At 34.8% G+C, this 25,786-nt stretch overlaps 1 protein-coding gene across 2 annotated transcripts in view; it reads left to right on the top strand.

Moving 5' to 3' along the window:
• The window catches only part of NAMPT (nicotinamide phosphoribosyltransferase), a 53,715-nt gene that overhangs the window by 11,987 nt on the left and 15,942 nt on the right, over positions 1-25,786 (top strand). For both annotated transcript variants that reach the window (XM_058297148.1, XM_058297147.1), the window contains 5 exons: positions 1,409-1,537; positions 12,175-12,333; positions 13,715-13,851; positions 19,747-19,972; positions 21,705-21,824. In XM_058297148.1, coding sequence (XP_058153131.1) covers positions 1,409-1,537; positions 12,175-12,333; positions 13,715-13,851; positions 19,747-19,972; positions 21,705-21,824 — 771 coding nt within the window. The remainder of the gene's footprint in view (positions 1-1,408; positions 1,538-12,174; positions 12,334-13,714; positions 13,852-19,746; positions 19,973-21,704; positions 21,825-25,786) is intronic.

The following is a 25,786-nucleotide window of genomic DNA, read 5'->3' as shown; positions in this document are numbered from 1 at the left end:
GGTTTAATACAGATCCATGAAGTTGATTTTTATTCTTTTTTTACTGTAATATTCACATATAGCATATTTGAATCCATTGTTTGAGCTTCTTGGGCATCCAAAGATATGGAAATTGATTTTGTAAGAGTTGAATTCCTCTGGTGGTTTTTTTAGGTTGGGAATGGTATCGGTCTGCATCTCATACTGTTAAACAATTTATGTCTCAAAAATGAAAATTTTTTTTCATTATACAGACTATCAAACAAAATAATTTCAAAACTTTAAATTTTCATGCCTACATTATAGTATTGAGTTTTATTATTTGCCAATTATGGCCTTTGAGGAAGTCAAATAAGTATTCTTTGCTGCAATTTTCCCATATTTTAAATAAGGTCAACAAAATCTGTTGGCTAACTCCTATACTTGTTCTCTTTTCCTTTTTTGTGAAGGTAGAATACAGTAATAACTTCAGTGCTTTGCTTATTAATATAATCCCCAGTGGCAGGATGATAAATCTTTTGATTATATATTTATAGTTTCTCTAACGACAATATTGGCTAACACCATTTTACAAACATAAACTCTAAGACCCAGAAATATAAGTAACTTCCCCAAAGTTTCCTGGCTGCTTTTGAGTCCAAGCCAGGACTTCTAAGGCAATATTTTCTGCCTATATCATGATACATCAAGTGCCTCACATTAAACAAATTTTTCTTTTGTTTATCTTGTCCTATTAAGATTCCTCAAAAAACTCATAACAACGTGCCTTCCAATAACTAAATGCTAGCTTTACCTTTTAGGTTTAAAAAGGGAGGGAAGAAGAGGGGGAGACATGGTTAAGTATATAGCAAATATATTCTCCGCCTAATTTTGGAGGGAATTGTGAATTAATTAAAAAGTCAGTTTAAAAAAAGGGGTTAAAGATTTCTCTCTTTTTCCTTTTGCTCTTTAGTAAGATTTTTTTAAAACAGTCAACCCCTTTTTTTATCTTAATGGTTTTTAGCCTTTCTTTTATAAAAGTAAACTACTTAGTTAATAGAGAATGTTCTTGGAATACTTTGGAATATATTGGAATTAACATCCTTTTTTTCTGAAAGAGATAATTTTTCTTTTGATCAGTTTGAAAGTATCTGCATCTTCTAGTGAAAAAATGTTCTGAACAGAAGTATCTTGACATCATAAGATTTAAAACTCAATATTAGTGCCTAAGCTGTTAATAATTTTTGCTAACTTTATTTTAGTAGGATAATGATATTCTGACTAAATTACTAACACTATAAAAACATATACAATACAGTTTCTATGGCAGTAAAGTTTCTAAAATAGTAAAGTTAGCTTCTGTAATGTACAAAGTTCTTATTAAAGGAACTCAGCCAGGTAATTGAGTATCATCTTTTGAGTGAATAAAGTCATTATTGTTTCCTACCAGAAGTATGATGGTCATCTTCCAATAGAAGTAAAAGCTGTTCCTGAGGGCTCTGTCATTCCCAGAGGAAATGTTCTCTTCACAGTGGAAAATACAGATCCAGAGTGTTACTGGCTTACAAATTGGATTGAGGTGACTTTTTTTAAAAAAATTCTTATTTAACTTAAATTGAAGATGTAAAGACCATTGAACTGAGATTCTAGTTTAGAATTTGTTCTACTAATAAAACTGTATAATCTCCTACAATTTACTGTACTTTTGTAGATCTCAATTTCCTGAACTATAAGTGATGGTTGAACTAATAACTCTTTTAAGATTCCAGGTTCCCTCGAATCAGATTAATGTTCTGAAAACTTATCTAAATCAAATTCCTGGAAATAATTACTTTTAAAACTTAATGACTTCCATCTTATTTGTTGCAGTACCTAGTGATTTTTGGCTTATAGCAAAATTAGAAATACAGCAAGTTTTTAGTAACTTAGATATATATACATATTGTCTTCTAGTTGGTCGTAAGGGATTTTTTTCCCCCAGACTTGTATTAACTACTTTCTTCAGTCTTATGTAATCAGTTTAGATCCTGGGCCCTATTACCTGATATTTTTCAGCCCCTGATTAAATGCATTCAAGAGTCACTGTTGATATTGTTTTAATTTCTTCACCTAAAAGGAGGGTACATTATGGGCTCCAGCTTTATATTGCAAACCTCCTTATTTTCCTTTTACCTATCCCTAAGCAGTCATATTTTTTCACACAATCACAGTTTTGATAATCTATTTCAAAAGTTTAATTTAGACTTTATCTTTAGGAGGAAATACCCTAGAAAGTAAGCATAGAAATACCACCTTACAATCTGAAGCATGTTTACTTTACTTAGTGCGTACAACTGAATTTTTGTCTGATTAGATTGTTGATTAAACTAATTTTGCTGTTACATTGTAAACTTATATATTTGATGTTCATTTATAAAAACTGAAAAAAAAAACTTGAAAAAAATAAGAGGTCCAAGAATATGTTTGAAATACATTTTGTGAAATTGACAGGAAATTAAAACTTTCTCATTATACTCTTGGTGTGGCATCAACTAAAAATAGACTAAAAAAAGAGTGGCACAAAATAGTACAGTTAACAAAATAAAGGTTTTAAATAGTCTGCAGACTAGGTGTTAAGAACTTTGAATTAGCTGTGAACCTCAAATAAAGGAGGATGTAGTATAGTTTTTATATAATTGTTATAGGATTTGTACTGGCAAATATTTAAATATGAGGGACAATTATAGAAGTACATGAGTAGAATACTTGTTAACCACATCAATCTAGTCTAACCTTTTACCTTTAAAATACAAGAAGATCTCAAACAGATAAATTTCATTTTGAAAATTGTCATCATTTCTTTTTCTTAGTTTTCTGACTTAGGATTTAGTCAGTAAGTACTCTTCCTTGTCTTTAATTGACCTTCCCTAAAGCAGACATTTACAGAAATGGAGAATTAGTTGCCATTCCACCTTGCCTCAAGGATATTTTCCTTTATCCTTTCTGGAAGTGAAAAAACACTAACCTTTAAAAATATCTATTTCAGAGAGGCTGTTTTAATAACCATTATTATTTTTGTTTCACGAAGAAACCATAAAGTAAAAAATTTTATATTGAATATCTTAGAGAAGTAGATTGTTAGCAAATATATTTTTTAAAATTTTATTGTGGTAAATTTGTATACATAAAACTTGCCATTTTAACCATTTTTAAATATACAATTCAGTGCATTGATTACATTAACACTGTCATATTAAGTGTGACCACCTATTACCAAAACTTTTGTCATCCCAAACAGTAGGTGTTATCCATTCAACAATAACTCCCCATTTCCCCTTCTCCCAACCTCTAGTAACTTTTAATCTACTTTCTGCCTCTGTGAATTTGTTCCCATATGAGTTTTTTGACTAGTTTTGTTTTGTTTTACTTATGATGAAATTTCAACTTGAAAAAGTTGTAAATGATACAAAAATATACCCAAAAATTTACCAACTTTTAACATTTTACATTCATTATAACATTCTTTCTATTTCCTAAACATTTGAGAGTAGGTCTCATACGTCATGATCCTTTGCCACTTAATACTTAAGTGTTTATGTGCTAAGAAATGGACATTCATCTGTGTTAACCACATTAAGTACTATTATCAAGTTTAAGAAACCAAATTGTTTCCCACGGCAGCTATACCATTTTACATTTTCAAACAGTACTCTAGGCTTCCTATTTTCCACATCCTTGCCAGCACTTATTTTCAATTTTTAAAATAACAGCCATTCTAGTTCGTGTCCAGTAGCATTTACAGTTTTCATTTGCATTCCCTTAATGGCTAATGATGTTGAACATCCTTTCATGTGCTTATTGTCATTTGTATATCTTTGGTGAAAAATCTTTTCAAGTCATTTGCCTATTTTTTAATTGGATAATTCGTCTTTTTGTTGTTGCAGTGTGTGAGTTCTCTATATATTCTGAATATTAAACCCTTATCAGTCATGTGGTTTCCAAATACTTTCTCCCATTCTGTAGGTTATCTTTTTACTTTCTTGATAATGTCCTTTGATAAACAAAAGTTTTAAATTTTGATGAAGTCCAGTTTATCTATTTTTTTTCACCTTTATTGTTAGCACTTTTGATGTAAAGTCTAGTGCTTATAGTTTTGACTCCTGCCCTTCCATGTGATCCCCCCCCTCCGTTGTCTGTTCTCTGTGTCTGTTTGCTGCGTGTTCTTCTTTTGTCCGCTTCTGTTGTTGTCAGTGGCACTAGAAATCTGTTTCTTTTTGTTGCATCATCTTGTTGTGTCAGGTCTCTGTTTGTGCTGCGTCATTCCTGGGCAGGCTGAACTTTCTTTCACATTGGGCAGTTCTTCTTACGGGGTGCACTCCTTGTGCATGGGGCTCCCCTACGCAGGGACACCCCTGCGTGGCACAGCACTCCTTGTGCACATCAGCACTGCGCATGGGCCAGCTCCACATGGGTCAAGGAGGCCCAGGGTTTGAACTGCGGACCTCCCATCTGGTAGGTGGACGCCCTATCCAAGTCCACTTCCCTCCATGTGATTTTGATGGTTGGCTTTTCCATTTCTGCAAAAACTGTTGGAAGTCTGATTGAAATTGTAATAACCCTGTAAATTACTTTGGGTAATGGTGACCTCTTAAGGATATTGTCTTCTAATACATGAGCAAGGCCTATCTTTTTTTTTTTTTTTAACATGCCCCCCCCCCACCTTGTTGTTGTTTGCACTCACTTTCTGCTCTCTGTGGCCACTCACTGTATGTTCTTCTGTGTCTGCTTGTCTTTTTTCTTTTCGTCTTTCTCTTTAAGAGGCACGGGGAACTGATCCCAGGACCTGCGATGTGGGAGAGATGCACTTAATTGCTTGAGCCATCTCATCTCCCTGGTCTGCTGCATCTCTCACTGTCTCTCCTCTGCATCTCCCTTTGTTGTGCCATCTTGCTACATCAGCTCTCCCCAGCGCAGGCTGCCAGCTCCCTGCAGTGTGGGCCAGCTTGCCTTCACCAGGAGGCCCTGGGAATCTAACCTGGGGCCTCCCTTATGGTAGACAAGAACCCAATCACTTGCCACATCTGTTTTCCAACAAAGGCTATCTTTCCATTTATTTTGGTCTTTAATTTCTTTCAGTGTTTTATAGTTTTATGTGTACAGTTCCTTTACATCCTTGGTTAAGCATCCTTAGATGCTATTTGATTCTTTTAGATGCTACTGTAAATATAATTGTTTTCTTTTTTTCCTTTTTTAAAAATAACTTTATTTCAATTTCAAAAAATAAAAAGCAACTCAACAAGTCATGAAAGTATTATTCTTAAAATGTTCTGTCCAGGCACTTTCATCTCATCTAATTCTATCTACTAACTTAATTGTTCCTCTAGTGTTCAGAAAGCTATACAGATAAGCCCATATTAGTTAAGTGACAGAGTCTCCTTATTAATGAAAAAAATGAAGAAGAGAAAAAAAGGCTTAATCATATTCATATCACAAAACCAAATGCCATTTTGGGTTTTTTTTTTTACCTTTAGTATTAATATAGGGAAGCAGACTTGCCCAATGGATAGGGTGTCCGCCTACCACATGGGAGGTCTGCGGTTCAAACCCCGGGCCTCCTTGACCTGTGTGGAGCTGGCCGATGTGCATTGCTGATGTGTACAAGGAGTGCTGTGCCATGCAGGGGTGTCCCCCGCATAGGGGAGCCCCACAAGCAAGGAGTGCGCCCTGTAAGGAGAGCCGCCCAGCGCGAAAGTGCAGCCTGCCCAAGAATGGTGCCACTCACACGGAGAGCCGACACAACAAGATGACACAACAAAAAGAAACCCAGGTCCCGGTGCCGCTGATAAGGATAGAAGCGGTCACAGAAGAACACACAGCGAATGGACACAGAGAGCAGACAACTGGGATGAGGGGAAGGGGAGGGAAATAAATAAAAAATAAATACGTCTTTAGTATTAATATAGTACCAGCCTTGCTTCTTGCTACAAAAATATTACAGTATTGCTAACTATAGTCTATAAATTACATGTTATATTTTCCCTATGTATCACCACATTCTTAACACCTTGTAGAAGAACATTCCTGTATTTATATTAACCACAACCCTCATCTGCTTTCAAAATCATTGTTATACCTATCCAGTAATATCCTCCAGCTGTCTTCAAACTTAACATTAATCTTCTTAGACCAGTAGTTTCAACCACAATCACATTTATAAATCAAGTGTTTCTTACGTTTATTATAATGTAATGTTACCATAAAATCCAGCCATTACCGCATACTTACATTTGACCTTATTAAACATTCTACATACATCCAGCATCTTTTACTCCTTCTCATCCCACATTCCATCTCCTACCAATCTGTACTTCATAGTTCAACTCCGTAAGTCTACTCATTTTATTTAGTTCGTATCAGTGAATCCATACAATATTCGTCCTTCTGTGTCTGGCTTGTTTCACTCAACATATTATCCTCAAGGTTCCTCCATGTTGTCATGTGCTTCTTCGGTTGATCACTTCTTACAGCTGAATAATATTTCATTGTATGAATAGACTACATCTTGTTTATCCATTCATCAGATGAGGACACTTAAGTTATTTCCATCTTTTAGCAATTATGAACAATGCTACTATGAACATTGGTGTGCAAATATCTTTCTGTGTCCTTGCTTTCAGTTCTTCTAAATAAATTCCTAGTAGTGGAATTGCTGGATCATATGGCAGATCTGTTATTTAATTTGAGGGACCACCAAATCATCTCCCACAGAGGCTGCATCATTTTACACTCCCTCCAACAGTGAAGGAGTGTTCTATTTCTCCACATCATCTTTAGCATGTGATGTTTTCTGTGCTTTTAATAATGGCCATTGTGTTTGGTGTGAGATAATATCTCATTGTAGTTTTGATCTGTATTTTCCTAGTAGCTAGTGATGTTAAACATCTTTTCATATGTCTTTGGTCATTTGTATTTCCATTTCAGAAAAATGTATATTCAATTCTTTTGCCCATTTTTTAATGTGGCTGCTTATCATTTTGTTGTTTAGTTATATGATCACTTTATATAACATGGAGATTAGTCTTTCATCAGATTTATGGTTTCCAAAGGTTTTTTCCCATCGAGTTGGCTGTCTTTTCACCTTGTTAACAAAATTGAAATTAAAAAGTGTTAAGTTTTGAGGTAGTTCTGTTTATCTATTTTTTCTCTTGTTAGTTGTGCTTTGGGTGTAAGGTCCAAGAAACCACCACCAACCACAAGATCTTGAAGGTGTTTTCCTACATTTTCTTCTAGGAGTTATTTTATGGTTCTAGTTTTTATATTGAGGCCCTTGATCCGTTTTGAATTAGTTTTTGTTAAGGTGTGAGATAAGGGTCCTCTTTCTTTCTTTTAGATATGGATATCTAGTTTTCCAAGCACCATTTGTTGAATAGGCTGTTCTGACTCGGCTGAGTGGGTTTGACAGCCTTGTCAAAAATCACTTGACCATAGATGTGTAAGGGTCTATTTCCAAGCTGTGTATTCAATTTCTTGATTTCCTTTTTGGATTGTTCATTGCTGGTGATTGATTTTATTGCTACTTTCACTGATTTAGCTGTTTGCAAGCTGCTTTTGCATGTGGGGCAAATTCTTGGACAGCAAGCTAGAGATGAATGCCCTGATTCAGTCCTTCAGGCTCAAACTGGCTCAGACATACATGTACCCCAATATGTGCATAGGGTTCATCTACTCCCTCCAAAATTGGACTAGGGAACTGCCCTGAGTGTAGGCCTACTCCATAATGAGCTGTGGAGGGGCCAGCAAAGGTATCATGAACTTTTCCTACCATTTTTAAGTTGCATTTTCTTGATTCATTGTTAGCTCTGTTCCCTGCAACATTTAATTATTTTTCTGGGGCTCTCAGGAAGATGGCTCTGCCAATTTTCGCTAGTTGTTTAAGATGCTATGGGGAGCCATGGATCATGCTGTCACACTGGTCAGTGGTACTATTTTGCTTTTATGTCTTATACCTTTTTTAATCCCTCAGTTCCTTCATTACTGTTTTCTTTTGTGTTTAGTTGATCTTTTTGTAATAAACCTTTTAGAATCCCATCTCACTTCCTTCTGTATATCTTTCTCATGTATTTTCTTTTTTGTTACCATTAGACTTAAATTTAATGTCCTAAGTCTCGTTTGATTTGATACCAGCTTAACTCCAGTGGCATACATAAGCTATGTTCCTATACCTTTCCCTGACCCACCTTTTTGTTGTTCTCATTACAATTTACAATTGATACAATTATGTGCCCAAAACCATAGATGTATCATTTTATATGCACTTTAATTTTAGGTCATGTATGAAGTAAAAAGGAGTTAAAAAGCAAACATAACAATAGTACTGGCATCTATACTTATCCATGTAGTTTATTAGAAATCTTTATTTCTTTGGGTCACATTTCTTTTGTGTTGCATCCTTGCCTTTCAACCTGAAAAACTGCCATTAGCATTTCTTAAAGGACTGGTGTAGTGGTGACAAATTCCCACAGCTTTTGTTTATCTGGGAGTGTCTTAATTTCTCCCTCATTTTTAAAGACACTTTTGCTGGATATAGAATTCTTTGCTGGTGATATCTTCCTTTTAGTCCTTCAGATATGTCATCTCACTGTCTTCTCACATCATCATTTCTGATGAGCAGTCTGCAGTTAATCTTATTGTAGCTTTTTTGTATGCGACATCTTGGTTCACTCTTGTGACTCTTAGGAGTCTCTGATTTTGGCATTTCACAGTTTGATTATAATGTGTCTTGGTGTGGGTCTTTTTTGAGTTTATCCTATTTGGAATTCATTGAGCTTATTGGATACATCTATTAATGTCTTGTTAAATTTGGGTAGCTTTCAAACCTTATTTCTCCAACTATTCTATTCATTCCCTTATTTCTTTTCCTTTGAGGACTCCCTAATGCTTATATTAATATGGTTGATGGTGTTGTCCCAATGGCTATTAGGCTCAGTTCACTCTCTTCATTCTTTTTCTCTCTGCTTCTCAGACTGAATAATTTCAGTTGTCTTATCTTCAAGTTCACTGATATTTTCCTTTTTCCACCTTCAATCTGCTGTTGAAATCCTCTATGGAATCTTGTATTTCAGTTGTTCTGGTTGTCCACTCCAGTATTTCTGTTTGATGTTTTATTATTTCTATTTTTGAAATTCTCTTTTGTTCATCTATCGTTTTCCTCATTTCCTTTAGTTCTTTGTCATTGTTTTCATTTAGCTCTTTGAATATATTTAAGACAATTTTTAAATGTCTTTATAATGATCAAAGTCTGGTCTTTCTCATTTAAGTTTCTATTGTTTTCTCTTGCTCCATTGCATGGGCCATCATTTCCTGTTTCTTTGTTTATCTTGTAATTTTTTTGTTGCCCTCTGGACATTTTAATGTGTTATCCCTGGAATTTATCACTGCTGCATCTGTTCCTTAAGCCTGTACCCAATTAGTGTTATGACTGGGATTCCCTTGAGTGTCAGGAGCTAACAAAAAATTAAAGAAAAACTCTTTTTCCACTCTTTGCAGATTGGCCTATATGAATGTTCTCATTCAGAGCTTAGCCATTATAATAGTGGATATAAAGAACTGACCAAGGTTGAAGTGTATGGGTCCTTCCAGTCTTTCCTGAGCATGTTTCTTGTCTCAGCCATATGTGTGTAGACTTAGGAATTTCCCCATTTGCACAGCTTACATGTTCTCTTTTCCATCAGGAAATAGTCCTTCCTCCTACTACTGGGTGCTATATTTTATGTCTTAAAACCAATAATCCTTTATGCAAGGCAACTGTGATTTGATTGCTTTTTATTACATTTTAAATGCAGCCCTGGGCCACTTCTTACATGCTGAGCAAGTTCTGACACAGCAAACCTGCAACAAGTTTCCTTTTTCAGTCCTTCAGGCTGCTAGCAGAAGTTAAACACATACATGCATCCTAGAATGTGCATAAGGTTATTCTGCTCCCTCTGGAACTGGGACCAAGGAGTGCAGGTCTCTCCTCACAGAGCTGGGGATGGGGTGAGGAAAGGGCTAGCAAAGGTGTCAGAAGCTTTTCCTAACATTTTTAAGTTGCCCTTTGCTTAATTTGGTACTTGTCCAGTTTCTGCAACGCTTGACCTGTTTCTTAGAGATCTCAAAAAGATGGTTTTGCCTGTTTTTGCTTGTTTAAAACTTCTGTGGGCAACAGAATCCTGGGCAGAATCCTAGGCATTGACCTTATCATCTTGATGATGTCAGTTGTCTTTCTTTCGTTTTTTAATAATAATTTTTAAAATTAATTTGAGCCTGGCTCCATGGTAAGTTAGCCTGGTGGCAGTAGTGTCTGGAATTTAAATGCTTTCATTACAAAAGGAAAATAGCCTTATGGCCTGAGAAAATTGAAGGAAAGGGAAACCAGTACTTTGTAGCCATTAAACAGATCTTCAGCCTCCGTCAGTTCTCTCCAGCCTTCTCTTGGCCTCAAGTTTCTAATCAAGAGGTATTCTTCAGCTTTGTCCAGCCTTCATACCTGAAGTGAGCTTTCCTTACCACTCAAATATTACTGTTTTTATTAAAAGAAATGATTTAATGTAAATCCAAAATGAAATTAGCTTTTGAACAAAGAATGTTACCTAGATCCTTGTTTTTAGTTATATTCTGAAACAACTTTTTTCTTCCTGATATATAGTATTTTAAGTAAGTTCAATCCTGGGTAGATATTTTTGTCTAAGGCTAGGGACTTAGGGTCTGCCACTATCCCATGTTGTAGTTTCTGATAGAAGTTCTCTATCAGAGACAGAGAAGGGCCCCGCCCTGTCTTTCTCTGAAAAGACTTTGTCATTTTCACTTTGTATCCTCTCTGGGATTTTGGGGGAATAGGGTAGGTTCATCCTACCCCAAGTTTATATTAGAATTTTTACCAAGCCCTACAGACTTATTTACAAATTTGAAAATGTTCTTTAGGCAGTCATTGATTTCAAACATTTTAAATAATAGTACTACATAAGTATTAGATAGTATCTGTTCCTTCTCCCAGCATATGTTCCCTCTCCCTGTTATATTCAAAGTTATTACTAACTTTTCTTTGATTATTATTCATCAGGTATACTGAATTTTAAAACCCATCAAAATTATTGAATTGCTCTATTAATTTCAATATTGGTGCTAGAATAAACCTTCAGTTCTAATCAGATTTTAAAACATGTTTTTAAGAGCCTTAAGGATTCTGCAAAGTGGTCTCAGGCTCACCAAGGGGCTGAGAAGTGAGCACATTGGGTGGAACTTACCCCTTTCTCTCACCCAAAAAAAAGAAAGCAAGCAAAACCTTTCTGCTGTTGGGAAGAAAGGGTGACTTTAAAAACTGTTACGTAAATCAAATGGCCTCATTCATAGATGGGGAAGTTGAGGGCTGAGAGGTGAACGCACTAGTTAACAGATTTTTAAATTCAATGTTGTTTCAACTACCACACCATTTTTAATTCTTTAAATTCTTTATCCTAAAAAGAAAAAAAAGATTCTTTATTCTGAACAATAACATGATAATAAACACTTCGTAAGTGAGGTTTGTGAGTTTATTTACTTTAGTCTGTTTTCAACTAAAAATTTTATCCTAATTTGTGTGAGCAAGTTGCTATTTTGGAAGAGTTTCCAACAAGGCCTATTTTATTAGACCCTGCATTTACCCAAACTAACTTGCCTTTTTTTCCCTTGCTTATACCTACAGTGATCTTTTTGAAAGGGGAGTGATTTTATTAAGAGTGTAATTTAAGCTCATTTTGTTGGACTGTGGAAAGGAAATGGTGATGTGAAGGAAAACTGATAGTTATTTCTCTCCTTGGCATTTTTTGAGGGGTAAGGTCAATATTGTACCTTTACAACTCAACTGGAGTTCTTGAAAATTTTGTTTCATTTCTTTCTCCTAGATAATATCAATATCTGAGTTGAATTAACATGTGAAAATTGGTTTAAATTCAACAAGTGAATACTGGTTAAGTACCTGATATGTACAGAAAATACTTAACATAGAAATTAGAGAAAGATGTCTTATTTAAAGGCTCTGGGTGGGGTTGGGGACAATTCATTGTTAACTACCTACAATAAAAGTAAGAATTAGTAGCAAACTAGCTTAATATCTAGTAGTATGGAAGTCCAGGAAATGCCTGCAGAAATAGCTTAAGATTTTCCTCATAAAGAACTCAGTATTTTATGTATTACTATTTGTGGTTGATTTTATTTCTACAGACTATTCTTGTTCAATCCTGGTATCCTATCACAGTGGCCACAAATTCCAGAGAGCAGAAGAAAATATTGGCCAAATATTTGTTAGAAACTTCTGGTAATTTAGATGGTCTGGAATACAAGTTACATGATTTTGGCTACAGAGGAGTCTCTTCACAAGAGGTAAAAAGTTGTGAAAAATTAACCTCATTAATAAAATGTGGGCTATGGGTTAGAGCACTATTACAAACTTTTTGGGAAAGCTGTTGGGATTGGTCTTGGTTCTCAGTAAACCACATTTGGGAAATTCAAGAGATTCAGTCAACAGATACATAGTAAACAACTGTTATATTCCACTTTTTGGATCCCAGAAAGACAATGTTCTTTCCATATGCAAAATACATTCATTCCATCACAGTATTTCAGAAACCCTCATCATTGCAGAAACAATGCTAAATATAAAATCTCTTAAAAATCAAGTTATAATCATGCAGTCTTGGCAAAATTCTCCTCAGCCTATGGACCTATGAAACTTAAAAAAACAAGTTATATAAAGGAGGGGCACTCAAGATACATATATCACATTGCCATAGGGAGAAATTGAAAGGGAAATAGGGTCACAGTTCCAAAAACTCCATTAGAAGTCTGAGAGTCATCTATAGAACTATGATTTCTGCCTAGGACGTGGAGTGGCAGCCCCACCCTTTCCAAGGGCTTCCCCAGGGGCCATCTTCTCAGTGTAATCCTCTTCAAGCACTTGTGGGTGAGGGTTGGGCCCTAGACCTCTTCCTTTGTCCCTAGCCTCTCTTCTTATCCCTCCTCTCTCCCTCCTTTTCTCCCCTCCCCTCCATTGCTTCAGCTTCTTGCTCTCCGTGGACCTTCTCTCAGCTTCTTAGGGCCTCCTCCTGTGCCTCTGTGCTCTGAATCCAGTCTCTGGGATCTCTTTGTCAGCCTCTTGGGGTTTCTCTGTCTCTGCCACTTTTTCTCTGTCTGCTGCTTTTAGTCCACCATTTATAAAAGATTCCAGTAAGAGGTTTATGCCCCACCCCGGGTCATACAATCTAATCAAAGGCCCTTAACAGAAGTAATTTAATCAAGACTTGCCACCTATATTAGGTTTACATGCACAGGAACGGATTAGCTCGAAGGACATGATCTTTTCTAGGATCCAGAAAAGTTTCGAACTTTCACAGCAACTATACTGTGTGTCAGACTCTGTTCAAGGTACATAGGATATAGCCTTCAACAAAATTAAGTACTTGTCCTTATGTATTTAGATTGATACATACATACATACTATGTAATATATCAGATGTCAGATAATGCTAGAAGCAGCATAAGGCAAGGTAAGGGAATAAAGGGTGATGGGAAGTTGGATGGGGCACTACTAAATAGGTGTCTTTCAGGAGGTAATATTTGAATTCTTAAATATTTAGGAAAAGAAGACTCTTTGCCATAGATTTTTCTGAGAATAGCTTAAAAAAATAATTCCTTTGGAAACTTTTATATATTGCAAGTATGGGTTTTTCTTTTTTTGTATTTTGATTTATGGTTTATTTTCCAGACTGCTGGCATAGGAGCATCTGCTCATTTGGTTAACTTCAAAGGAACAGATACGGTAGCAGGAATTGCTTTAATTAAAAAATATTATGGAACAAAAGATCCTGTCCCAGGCTATTCTGTTCCAGCAGCAGAACACAGGTAAAACTCTGTTGCAATCCTCCAATTATTTAAGTATTGATTTTCTAAAGCCATGAATTTTTTTCACTCAAATTTGTAACTCAATGGTTGCATAACTGCAGAGCCAGTTATAATAGTAAAACTTCATAAAGGTAAGCAGTACAGATTTAGATTTAATACTTTGTATAACAGTATCAGTGGGGTGGAAAATTTTAAACCACCTGATACAAACATCTTAAGGGCTTTTTTTTTTTTCAACTGCTATATCAACAATGCAGAAACATTTTATTCTTTATTAAGTTTTGAAATACTCACTATAAAAACTGGTCACTTTTTTTCCCTTTCCCTACTCTTCTGCATAACCTTGCCAGACCTTGCCTTGGAAATTATCATCTGACCTCATACCCCTATGACAAAAGGCAGAGTATTCAGATTCTTCTCTTAGGCTTTCTTATTTGCTCATACCAAACCATCTTAAACTAGAAGGAAATTTTAATCCAAGCTGCAATTGTTCTGGTCCTACAGTTTAACTCTATTGGAAGTCAGTGGGATTTTTTAAATGTCTGGCTACAATGGTTTTATTCTTATTTCTAGTCCTTATAGCAAAAGTTATGTACTGTATTCAACTTGGAGATGTTTATTAAGTTCTACTCAAACTTGAAAACTATGCAGGATGCTAAAACCGGCAATAAGTTTAGAATTACGCTGAAGTTTTTTTATTTTTATTATTTGATGCTTATTAATTGCATGGGTTTCATGTGCAAGATAATCTTCTGGGTGCTGCAAGGGATAGAAAGATATAAAAACCTGACCCTAACCTCAGGATAAAAATATACACCACTGACATTTTGCTCTGTTGCTGAAATCCTTTTAAGGAGATTCAACTATATGAAGTGCTGTGGTGGTGCAAAGGAAGGATCATATTCTACTGGCATGGTCATCTTTTATAGAGATAGTATGTGAAATCTTTAATTCATAAAAGAATGTTAAATTTTAATGACAGATTTTGGGGGATAATTCATTCTCTGAGTAAATATTGCATAATACCATTATCAGGCATTGAGCGGAAAGAGAAAGAATGAAAGAGGAGAGCGAATGTATTTGGGGAATAAGATCTGAAACATACAATTTTGTAGGAAATGTAGTGTTAGTGGAACACTGTGGGTTCTGGGCTTCTAGATTCTTAGAGTAAAGAGTTTATTAAGAAGCAAGAAAAGAGTACACAATCTGAAACATACATTGCAGGCATGTTGCATGGTGAGACGCAGACATGAGGCCCCAGGTTAAGTCTTACTGAAGTTACTCCCTTCCCTTCATAATGTTTCGGAGGGGCCCCAGCTGTTTGCTGTTCTGACTGATTGCTTTATGATCCCTGCCTCTTAGTTCTCAGGGGCCTAATGAGGAGGTCTGTTTGGGGGTTATCCAGGGCTTCTCTTTGACTCCAGAAAGACTTCCAAATGGGACCTCGTGGCCAGGGTCTCGTGGAATCTTTGAGGTTTTGTTCTTTAGTAGCAGCCTTCCCCTCAGGAGGTTTCCTGGCAGGGTCTTAAGGCTATGTTTTCTGCTGGTCCCAGCTGCCTTCCCTCTTTAACTTTACCAACCTGCCTCAGTAGGGTAGACTAGCAAGATAGTAAGGGCCCTCAAATTCATTTTGATACTGAATGTTGACTATGTGCATATCCTGCTAGGTTATTCTTAATTAGGTACTTTGAAATGATGTAGGCACCGAAGTTTTTGAGCAAAAAAAAAAATGTTACTGTCAGACAAATATTTTATGAAGGTTATTATGATAGCAGATATTCCATGAATTGGGAAAAAGGAGAAATCAGAAATTAGGAGGCTTGAGAAAAGTGAGGAGGTCCAGAACCAAATGAGTAAATGGAAATAAGTGAATAAATATGAGCAGCAGCTTGGCAGATAAAATTACTAGAACTTGGTGATTTGAATTGGGCTCAGTAGATAGAAGATTCAGCTAATTTTTATGAGCTTTGCTGTATTAGCAAGGCCTTATTGAACACTGACATAATAAGTTTCAAGCCTGGCCAACCAGAAACATGAAGGTGACATTAACAGAAAAAGATTTTTAGGATTAGAGTATTTTTATTTTGGACTTTGACTTAAAAGGTAGTTAAGTATGTATTTGGTAAACTCTTCATTGATGATTTTGTTTCAAAGTAATAACATCATAAATATGGTACAGTAAATATTGGCCTTAGAGCTACCTGCTGGCAGCCACCATAGCTGTTAAGAAGGAGTTTTATGTAATTGACCCATCTCAATTTCAGACAGGTGTAGTTGCTGGATAGCTAGTCTTGGTATCCCTAAAGTGTGCATTTCCAATTGACAACATGGGAAAGTGTTCACTGTAGCCTTCAGAAGAAGAAAACAAATTTAATGTCTTTTTACACATTATTTAGATAAACTTAAATGTACGTGGACTTAATAAGTGAATGGGTTATCTTCTTTTTAGTAATTTTTACGCAGGAAAAAACAGGGTAGCAGAAAATAGAAAATTATGGGGAGAAAGAATTTTTGGCATGAGGAAATGGCAGTAATTTGCAAATACTTCATTGAATCCTTTTAAGAATTTTTAAAATTATGATAAATACTTATTACCCAAGTACTTATAATTACATATTAAATATTAATGGATTAAATAAGAATCATTATAGTGTTGTAAAAATTATTATATCCATTCTTGCCTACCAGAAAGATGCAATAACCTAGATATTCCAGACTGCTTTTATCTTTGCATTGGAGTTAGGGGGGGGGGAAGTCTCTCACATCTTTATTTCCAATACTAATTATGCTGTAATCAAACTAAATATTAAAATTCTTATTTCCTGGCTATATATTAATTAGTAGTAGATAATCTTTTCTATATATGAGATAAATGACTACCTATTACCATCCATTTGAAGATCTAATAAGTAAAAAGTTCATTGACTAAATGTGTGTATGGTGTAGTATGAATAATTGCCTGAGTAATATCTTCTTACAAATTTATTTGATTTTTTTTTTTATCATATCATTTTGAGTCCCTTTTCATTTCTCTCTGTTTATGTTTTTCATATATTTTCTTTGTGGTTACCATGGGGATAAAATTTAACATCCTAAATCTGTAACCATCATATTTAATTTGATACCAACTTAACTTCAAAAGCATACACATACACTGTTCCTATACCCCTTCATCACCCTACCTTTTTGTTTTACCTATGCAGATCATATCTTAAACATTGTATGTCTAACGCCATAGATTTATCTTTACGTTTTTGCATTTTAGAACCTGTAAGAAATAAAATGTGGCGCTTATACCAGAAAATACATATAGCATACTGACATATTTATTTACGTTTTTGGAGATACTGGGGATTGGACCCAGGACCTTGTACGTGCAAAGCAGACACCCAACCACTGATCTATACCCACTTCCCTCTAATTGTTCATGTGGTTACCTTTATTGGAGCCCTTTATATGTTTATGCCCCTTCGTTTCACTGTGTAGTGAGTGTCCTACAGGGTATATGTAGTGGTGATGAACCCCCTCAGCATTTGATTAGGAATGTCTTAACTATACCTCATTTTTGAAAGACCATCTCACCAAATGTACCACTTGGTTGGCAATTGTTTTCTTTTAACCTTTTTAAAAAATTCATCCCATTACATTCTTACCTCCATTCTTTCTGAAGAGAAATCTTCATTTAATCTTATTGGGGCTCTGTTGTGCATAATAACGTTGCTTTTTTTTCATAAAGCTTCCAATTTTTTTTCATTCTTGGTATTTGAAGTTTGACTACTGTGTGTGATTCTCTTCAGGTTTATCCTGTTTGGGTTTAAATGTGTATATTTATGTCTTTAGTTTAATTTGGGGAGTTTCTGCCATTATTTCTTTGCGTATTCCTTCTGCCCCTTTCTTTCTTTTCCTAATGGGACGTTTTTACTATATATATCAGTATGCTTGATGGTGCCCCAAGGTCTCTTTAGGATTCTGGCTACTTTTTTTCATTCCTTTTTCTTCCTGCTTCTCATCCTGAATCTTTTCAATCGTCTTGTGTTAGAGTTCACTATTTCTTTTTTCTGCTACCTCTAATCTGCTATTGAAACCCTCTAGTGAATTTTCCATTTTAGTTATTTTGGTCTTCAACTATAGTATTTCTGTGTGGTTCCTTTTTAAAATTTCTATCTCTTATTGAAAGATTCTCGTATTGCTCGTTCATTGTTTTCCTGTCTTTTAGTACTTTTTGTGTTTTCTTTCATTTCCTTGAATATGTTTTTTTAAATCTTTGTCCTGTGTGTCCAAAGTCTGGTGTTGTTCATTAAAGGCTTCTGGGTTGTTATCTTGTTTAGGTCATCCCTTTCTAGTTCTTGTAATCTTTTTTTTTGCACAGTGTGCTTTTTAATTATTTTAAAGTGTTAATTCTGGGATTTAGCACCTGAACTGTCCCTTAAGTTTGTATCCAGCTGTTGATATGACAGTGATTTCCTTAAATGCTAGGAGCTAACAAAAGCAAACAAACCCATGTAAAACAAAAAAACAAAAAACGTTTACAGACTTTGCAGAGTTAAGCCTTATCAAGTAGATCAGCCTGAGGCAAACATGAAGTGCCTTGCCCTCTGTCTTTTCTGACCCTGGGTGTTGTCCAGGGCCTGTGCTTGTTTTTGGCCTTAAGAAGTCCCCCATTTATACACTTCCAGTGCCCCTTCAACTCCCTAGACTTTTTCCTCCCAGGTGCTCTATTGCATGACTTAAAGCAGGTAATCTTTGCCCAATGCCACTTTGACTTAATTATTTCTACTACTGCTTTAATGCCATATAAGCCGCTTCTGCCTGCTAGGCGCCTTCTGGAAGGGTGAGGCAGAGATGAATTTCCTGGTTCATTCTTTCAGAATGCCACCTGATAGACTGACATTGATATACAGGCACCCCATTATGAACATAGGAGTTAACACTTCTTGCACAACAGAGCCAGGGTCCCACAATGGGAGCATAGGCCATCTCCAGACTGCATGGTGTGGGAAAGAGGCCAGCAAGGGTATCACATGTGTCTTCTACCATTTTTTAAATAGCATGTTCTTGATTTGGCACTTGCCCAGTTATTACATTCCTTTAATTGTTTTCTGAAGTTCTGAAAATGATGACTCTGCTTGATTTTCCTAGTCATTCAAAGGTTCAGTGGCAAAACGGCACCACAGGGGGTCTAACGCCACCACCTTGGACAAATGGGCTTATGTAGTGACTAAGTATATGATTGTGAAAGATAAAAAAGACAAAATGTATGAACCTACCATTATTGTTAATACTGTTTTGAAATTTTTCTTCCTGCTTCTCATCCTGAATCTTTTCAATCGTCTTGTGTTAGAGTTCACTATTTCTTTTTTCTGCTACCTCTAATCTGCTATTGAAACCCTCTAGTGAATTTTTCATTTTAGTTATTTTGGTCTTCAACTTTAGTGTTTCTGTGTGGTTCCTTTTTAAAATTTCTATCTCTTATTGAAAGATTCTCATATTGCTCGTTCATTGTTTTCCTGTCTTTTAGATCTTTTTGTGTTTTCTTTCATCTCCTTGATGAAGGGATCCAAGTGATCACATTTTTCATTGCCCATCAGCTTATTTTAAATGGTTAGGTTCAGCAATACAACAACAAAATGAAGAAGAAAAAGAAAAAAAATATAATTGGTTGAATTTGACTTAAAAGTTTTTAATACTACTGGAGAGGAATAAGATTACTTACACTGTTTAAAAAATAAAAATTAGCCAAGGAGTGATTGGACACAAATATTCAACTTCTTATAATGTACATTCATTAAGCTAAATCCTCAACCACATGATGATGGTAAATGAATGAATAACTGGTGATTCAGGAATAGATAATGTGTCTGCCTATGTAAATCTGTGTTTTCATTTTTTTTCTAGTACTATAACAGCTTGGGGGAAAGACCATGAGAAAGATGCTTTTGAACATATAGTAACGCAGTTTTCCTCAGTGCCTGTATCAGTTGTCAGCGATAGCTATGACATTTATAATGCATGTGAGAAAATATGGGGTGAAGATCTAAGACATTTAATAGTATCAAGAAGTACAGAAGCACCTCTAATAATCAGACCTGATTCTGGAAATCCTCTTGACACTGTATTAAAGGTAAATTTTATTATATAACTTGATTATTAAAATGCCTGTGGGCCAACTGCATCAACACTGCTTTTCATTTCATTAATACACATATCATTTCAGAACTGTGTAGAGCAGTCCCCTTATTTTAGAGTTGCAGCACAGAGTTAATAGATTTGCCCAAGGTTGCACATTAATTAATAGCGGGGAAAGGAGTAGAATCTAGAGTTGTGTTCTGTTGAATCGATATTTTCTTTTCTACTTACCTTCAGAATTAATTAATATTATTTTAATCAATCCTGTGATTTGGTCACCAAGTTTATTTGTGGTTTGTGTTTTCCTTTCCTTTATCACAAGTCAGACCTTTGAAGTTTTTAGTGCAAAAAGAACTAGTACAGGGTGTAATGGAATAAAAATAATTTGAAAATATTTTTCAACTAGTGGTTCTTTTACAGTGCTGTTGCTTTTCAGTATAACAATTTTTTTAGTGTTCAGGACTTGGTTTGCCTTCTTTAGAAACACTAATAAAAGTAAGGGTTATTTGATGCCTATGCATAGAAAAATAATATTTTAGTAGCTTTACATAAGCTGTATCATTCAATGTTCACAAAAGCACTGTGATAAATATTACTGTCTCTATTTTATAGAAGAAGAAGCAGAAGCTTAGAGAGGTTAAAGTAACTTACCCAAGGTCACACAACATGTAAAATAGAGAGCCAAGTATCCAATCTAGGTCTTTCTGACTGCAGCCTTCCCATTACCACACTGGTTCCCAGGTAATGATTAGTTGATAAATTACTTATCCCCTCAGACAGAGGGATAGAAAATCAGGAAAGCTTTTTTCATTCCAGTTAAATGACAGGACAATCTGAATTTCTTGTCTTAGCCTGAAATAGTAATAAGTTACATGTTTTTACTGTTATCTAATAAAAATTCATACTGCTCATTAGAAGAGCCAACTCAGTCATCAGTATGAAATTTTCTCATTGTTAACAATCCTTCATTTGATAGTTTAGAAAAAGGGAATGGTTGTGGGGAGGGGCAGGGAGTGTGTCTGACTGATAGGTCTTTTGTTTCTCTGACCAAGCTTTCCTGAGAAATTTTAAATCTGTGTTTAGATATTTCAGCTGCTATAAAACTTTGAGTAGTTAATGACCGAATGAAGATGAATTGCCTATTATGCAATTTGGTTTAAAAAATGGTGCCATTTTTAAGTGAAAAGGAGAATGTCAAAGAAACTATGAGTTGTATATGGTTCATTTCTACTTTGTCTGCATACCTCAGTTTCTCTGAACTTTGTAATTCAATGGTTTTACATTTGGATTTTGCCAGAAAAAATTAAAACAAAATAAATCAAAAGTATAATCATGTGCTTGTTAGATGATTTGCATACATTTAAAAATATATTGTTTTAATCCCCTAATGTTAATGATTTTTTTTCCTGAATCTGTATAATTTGAAAGATTTGACAAAAAATTTTCTATCACATGAGCTACTTTTTGGGTATGAATTGACTTTACAGGAAATAATCTAATTTCAAGAGGTTGAATGTTATACATGTTTCTAGCTTAATTACAAGGGGTTGAAACTAAATTTTAAAGGGCTTATAACATAATGTAGAAATTTTAAATTATTTGATGAATTTTTATATACTCAAAATTGTCTAGCCAGGCAAAGTCTTTTTTTTTTTTCCAACTTTGGGAAGCTTTTACACTTTTTCTCAGTTTTAGTTACTTTGTTGGTTGTGTATTTTTCCATACAGGTTTTGGATATTTTAGGTAAGAAGTTCCCAGTTACTGAGAACTCAAAAGGCTACAAGTTGCTGCCACCTTATCTTAGAGTTATTCAAGGGGATGGAGTAGATATTAATACCTTACAAGAGGTATGTGTTTTATATTTTAAATTCCAATAATGTAATCCTTATTAAGCCCCCTTTTATTGTTGTGATGAGCTACATATTATTTAACTATTATCTTTTCATAATTACTTATGATGGTACATTTCTATCTGCTAATTGCTTAAAATTAAGCAATAATCAGGGAGCAGCTGTAGCTCAGGTGGTTGAGCACCTGCTTCCCATGTACAAGGTCCCAAGTTCAATCCCCAGTACCTCCTATAAACACAAGCAAACAACAGCTAAGAGATTGTACTGAATACCACTGATTGTATACTTTGGATGAATTGTATGCTTTGTTAATATGTATCAATAAAATTGATTGTTTTAAAAAAAACAAGCAAACAAATGAAAAAAAACAGCTCATTGGGGAGCAGATGTAGCTCAGTGGTTGAGCTCCTGCTTCCCATGTACAAGGTCCTGGGTTCAAACTTCAGTACCTCAAAAAAACAACAACTATACTTTATTAATACGTATCAATAAAATTGATTTGTTTTAAAAAAAACACACAAGCAAACAAATGAAAGAAACAACTCATTGGGGAGCACATGTAGCTCAGTGGTTGAGCTCCTGCTTCCCATGTACAAGGTCCTGGGTTCGAACCCCAGTACCTCCTAAAAAAAATTAGCAGTAATAGTTAGTAGCTTAAAGTACAGAGGTAGCAGCCAAACTATACTGTCTTACTCTAACAATGGGAAATTCAATGGTATTGATGTTTGCTTTTTTCAGAAATTAGAGAATGGTTTGTCACCTCTTCTAAATTAAGTGTTTGACTGTCATCACAATTAGATTTAACCAAATAGTATGTGTTACATTATCTTAAAACCTTTATATTTTATTTCCCAATTAACTAGTATCTAAAATACTCCATAAAAATGAAGAATATCACTGACATTATATAGACTATTAGCATAAACTACTGACATTTTAATGTACACCAGTGTCCGATGATATTTAAAGTAATGTCAAGTACCCAAATTATAAGTAGTTTGTTTCATTTGAAACAAAGATCATTTGAAAGTGAAAACTGTTAGATATAACAAACAGTATTTCTATGGTAATGTGCTTTTTTTTTTATCTTGATTTTTTTTTTTTTTATTTTGATTTTGTGATGTGCATTTAGAGTTCCAAAATGAAATGTTTGGAATACATCTTTCTTGCAGTAACAGAAATACAGTTTTCTATACCAACTCCCTCAAACTGCCTTACCTAAGGAAAGTGGAAACTCTCTCAGCTCTACTAATACATTTGGATGTTAGGGACTTTCATGTGAAAAGGAAAGAAGGAAGAAAAGAAAAGTCTGCAGTAAGAAGGGAGAGTAGCCTGAGTATAGAAATCTCAACTGTCATCTTTGATTGCTCCTGTCTCCTTAGATCAGCTGACAGTTTCTTACCTTGTATCAGTTAAGTACTATTATTACCCATACTTATATTTTAAACAATTTATGAGGTGCCCATAATCACACTTACCCCATTCAGATGAAGAAACCTGGTCAGAGTACTATACCAATTCCTGAAAACCCGTTATCTGTTACTCTTTCCATTGCTTGTGCCTACCCTTTCTTTGTTCCAGTGTTCAGTTATTTAACTTGGGTTGTTCATCAGGTATTTGAACTTCCCTTTTAAAAACCTTTGGCTTTCCTTTTTCCTTTCTTTCTCTCTCTTTTTTTTAAGTAGCTTTTAAAATGTACATATATTCTCAAAGTTTAAGAGTCAGCAAAGAATTTTAACTTTTTTTCCTTTTTAATTACATGAACAAAAAATTAAATAGAGACAAATACTCTTGATGGCTAAGTTACTTTGGCATTTTTTTGCTGCTTCATATTGTAGGTAAGTCAAAATATGTTTTTAGAAGCAGGAAAAGGAATTCATGTAGCAGTTTTACTTTGTACATAGGCTAAATTCAATGCCAAAACTTTTAACAAAATGAAAACTCGGCTTAATTTGAAACAGTTGACCTTGTCCTTGAATGTCAGCCTCACTCTTGGACTTAGCTATACTCTTGTCAGTCTTCTCTGTGATAAACTATAAGGTTGACCGTGTAGCCCTGCTTTAGGTTTTTCTGTTTCACTGTGTACCAAAGTGAATCAGTTTGTTTAGGAAGAGGCAAAATGTCTTTAGTGTTGAACAAAGCACATTAGTGTCTAGCTTATCCTTCTCAGTTTTAACTGAGAGATTCAGGTTATCTTGATTATCATTGAAACCTCTCTCAAGGAGTCATTCATTCATGAAGTTAAAATGATATTGAATTCTCAAAGCAGGCAGAAGATTTCTTTGCAAGTCAAGTCCTACATGCTTTTAACATTTATCTTCCCAGGCTCAATTATATTTTCACATTGTCTGCATAGGTCAACTTTTTTTCTTCTCCCTTCCCATTTATAGCTTCCCAGTAGCATTCTTGGAAGCCTTTACCTTTCTAGGAAATTTCCCCTGAGCTTCATAACTTTGGTCCAGAGACTTAATAAACAACATTGGTTTTATGTAAATCTTGATGATAGGAACAAAGTAATTTTATCTATATATAGATAATATATTGTGAAAGCATTTGTAGATTGTAAAGCATGATTCAAATGTATATATTTTACTTAAATACTAATAGCGTTATCTGATTCTTCTCATTTTAGTTAGATACCTTGGGTATGAACTATGAAAATGTATTATTAAACAGAAAAGTGTTTTAAGACTACAGTGATGTTTCTGTCAATTTGTTATATCTAATCAGATTTCCTTTCCTTCAGATTTGTATGTGTAAATGTTTTTAAATAGCAAATTTTCCCTAATTCTGTTACTTCAATAATGTCAACAGAAAATTTTACTTAAACTTTAGATCAGAGTTCAGTAAATTTTATAACTTGGTGAAGTTATATGGGATTAATAGCTTCAAGAAACTGGTCTCTAAAAAAAAAAAAAAAGAAACCGGTCTTGAATTATGGTGCTATGATGTTAAGTAATTCTGTACTGTATAATTTTCTCATTTTTTTGTGCTTTTGGGCATATCTAAAATGAGGTAACAGGTCTGAAATTACTTTTTCTATATTTTACCCAAACCACCTTACCCCCATCTAAAGACTTTTCTAAAATTTATATTTTATTTAGTCATTTCAATGAAAAATCCTGAATTCAGGGCCCTTGGGTACTTTGCATTCAAGTACAATAATAAAGAAATGAGAGTAGTTTTGTACATAGTCTAAGAAATCACTTTAATGTTTCCATCTTGATTCTATTAAAATAACTACAGGTAAGGGATTATGGTTGGGATATAAAAAGAAAGCTACATTTCTAAATGTTGGGCTGTTAAAAGATGAAGGCTTTTGGAGTTTATGTTTTTATCTTGCAATGTTGATAAAGCAGAGTAGAAAAAAGTTTGAGCTATTGGTATTTGGAGGGAATATGATGATTAAATTTTCTTATGGTTTTTGAACTACGTCTGAAAGTTCCTTTCACATAAAATGGAACAAGACCTTCCGGTTACTTCCTTTGCCTAGTCTCAAGAAATTAAAAGAGTGATTAGGGAGTGGATGTGACTTAAGCAGTTGAACGCACCTCCCACACAGTAAGTCCCAGGTTCAGTTCCCAGTTCCTCCTGGGAAAAAAAAAAGGCAAAACAAATGAAAAAACTAATTCAAGGAAGCAGGTATAGCTCAGTGGTTGAGCTCCAGCTTCCCACATACCAAGTCCCAGGTTCAATCCCCAGCCTCCAGTACCTTGGCGGGGCTGGGGGGGAAGAATGGTTACTAAATTTCACTTGCTACCTTCTATTATAAAAGTCATTAAGTATTTAAATAAAAAGACAGACGCTAGGTAAATAAGCCCTACATAAGGATAAAAATAGAAATGACATTCATATGAAAACATCCTTTACATAATTTTTAGAGTATATGTCCCTTAAAAGAACTATTTTAGCTATCAGAACTGTATATTCATAAGTCTTTCTCTCTGGCTTATGGGTGA

This window comes from Dasypus novemcinctus, chromosome 5 (genome assembly GCF_030445035.2).
Source record: "Dasypus novemcinctus isolate mDasNov1 chromosome 5, mDasNov1.1.hap2, whole genome shotgun sequence".
Taxonomy (NCBI): domain Eukaryota; kingdom Metazoa; phylum Chordata; class Mammalia; order Cingulata; family Dasypodidae; genus Dasypus; species Dasypus novemcinctus.
Note: the sequence above shows the minus strand (reverse complement) of the source record. Positions and strands in the feature narration are given on the sequence as shown.